At 41.2% G+C, this 2,157-nt stretch overlaps 1 protein-coding gene across 1 annotated transcript in view; it reads right to left on the bottom strand.

The window, feature by feature from the left end:
- Positions 1–1,920, bottom strand: part of syt19 (synaptotagmin XIX) — a gene marked incomplete at its 3' end in the record, with an annotated part of 7,322 nt that extends 5,402 nt beyond the window's left edge. Inside the window, 3 exon segments of the mRNA XM_035665224.1 lie at positions 250–323; positions 423–657; positions 1,781–1,920. Coding sequence (XP_035521117.1) covers positions 250–323; positions 423–624 — 276 coding nt within the window. The 5' untranslated portion in view covers positions 625–657; positions 1,781–1,920.
- Between the last annotated feature and the right edge of the window lie 237 nt (positions 1,921–2,157).

Below are 2,157 nucleotides of genomic sequence, written 5' to 3'. Positions count from 1 at the left end.
CAAAGATTGCCAACGGTGGCTCTGCTTCAGTTTTTACTTAGCCAAACAAAGCCACATAGAATTTCACACATCTATTGATTTGTTAAGAAATCTGGCCACGTTGTATCGGTGCTGCTTTGAAATCTGGGCCACATGATACAAGAGGGTGGCCACAGAAGATCTATCGTATATAGTCACAGTAAAATAAGTAACACCAAGTAAGCAATACTCTTCTTTCTATCCACACCCTTCAAATCTATTTCCTCTTACCTTAGTACTTGGAGCTCCTGAGTAGTTTCCTGCTGTTCTTGACTTTTCGTTTGAGTACAGCAGATCACTGTTGGCTACAGTACAAATTTGCATTTGGTAATTACTTTCTTGGTCAGACACCCAGTACCAGTATGTGCTGTACTGTTCAGTATTGTAATCTCATGTCTACTCACCAGTATCTTGCTGGGTGTATGTGTTGCGTGTCTGTGTGCAGCATCTGAAGGCCTGCCATGCCAATATGCCCAGCGCCAGCAGAAGAAGAGTGACGGAGATGCCCAGGAGGCAGTACTTGACCAAGTCTGGGAACGGCATCCTCAGGTCTCCAGCAGTTGACAACAGCCCCGCAGGGGCTGGGTAGACTATCAGTGTCACCATGACTCTCTACCTCCATGTGGCCTACACATACCTCTGCAACACAGCAGGACAGACCATGTGAGGGGACTATGCTTAATTATAGAACTCTGAGGCCACGTAATGGCAGCCATATTGGAGGTTTGGCCATAGGGCAGAACCAGTATCAACAATAGAACATTTCTGCTTGTTGGCTAACCACAATATTTGAGTATACTCATTTGCTGAACAGCTGCTCTGGTAGATTTCATACTAACTGTGTTAGGTGTAGGAGTGACGTAAAGGACTTGAACATAAAATATCAATTATGATTTTTCAATCAAAATTTGTAGATTCCAGAAGACTTTTTTTTCTGTCCTTTTGAACATCTTTGGACTGTTGTAGTGACAAAACAAATTATTCAAAAATGTTAACTAAAGGTCTGGGACAAGCTGACAAGCATTTTTCCTTATATTCAAAATGTTTGCGGATTTAACAGTTAATAGATTAATAAAACATAATTAACATATTGGTCAACAGATTAACTGACCATGACATAACTGTTAGCTGCAGCCCTAAAAGAAGTTGAAATTGTTCATTTAGGACCTTGTATGAACCGTTCTCAGTCCCCAGGAGTTAAGAGCAGTAATACAAATGTATATAACGTAATTGAAGATACTGTTTGGACAAAAACAGCATGGCATGCTGGCAAACAGGATTGAGTCTAAAATAATAATGTGGCATTTTGACAGACACCATCACACTGTCATAGCTTAATGGGAAACCTGAAGAGCTCACAGCCATCATTAATGTTATTAGTAACTCCTATGCTTTCAGGCCTGCTGGAATGATCAGGTCAGAATGTCCTCGTGCCTGCTAATTTCTGGAACAGAAAGCTGGCAGACCTGTGGCATTGTCAGAAAGACATGATTATCTCCTATCAGAGGCAGTTTAGTCAAATAGCACTTGTCCTGCTCACACTTAATGCAAAACAAGAACATTACAAGGAAAAACCTACAAAGGTGTATCTCATATTTAAATAAAGACAAAAATAAAGCTTTTGTGTAATGTTGCACAAATGAGCTCTGGTGAATGGTAAAGAGTCTATTTCACAAGCATGTATGCCTTCTGTTGCCTCTTTCCACTTGAATCATGAAGTGGACCGAACATAATCACATGAAGGACACAAATAAACATTTACCTGTGGTAAGTAATGAAAACTCAGCTCATCTTTTTCTCCAGGAATGCAAGCATCTTCCTGTGCTGTAAATCCATGCTGGGTTCGAAACATTTCACAGAAACAAAAGTAAGCAGCACCTTGTCAAACAACTGTTCCTCCTGTTTCTGACGCTCTAAGCACAGTCCCTCTCTCCTCTCTCCAAACGCACACACCCGGCGCATGACTTCCTGGGAAAACTGGTTTGATTACATTTAAATGACATCTCAGGGAGCTTAACCTATCTGATCCCCAGCTCTCTTCCTCTTCAAGATTCCTCTGCAGGCCTGCTTGTCACAGGTTCAGACTCTAGAGAACTCCTACAAACAAAATGCGGGATTAAATGCATTAAATCATTTGTG

This window comes from Morone saxatilis, unplaced genomic scaffold (assembly GCF_004916995.1).
Source record: "Morone saxatilis isolate NCDOM2014 unplaced genomic scaffold, NCSU_SB_2.0 Contig2, whole genome shotgun sequence".
NCBI lineage: Eukaryota > Metazoa > Chordata > Actinopteri > Moronidae > Morone > Morone saxatilis.
This window is presented reverse-complemented; position numbering and strand designations above follow the sequence as displayed.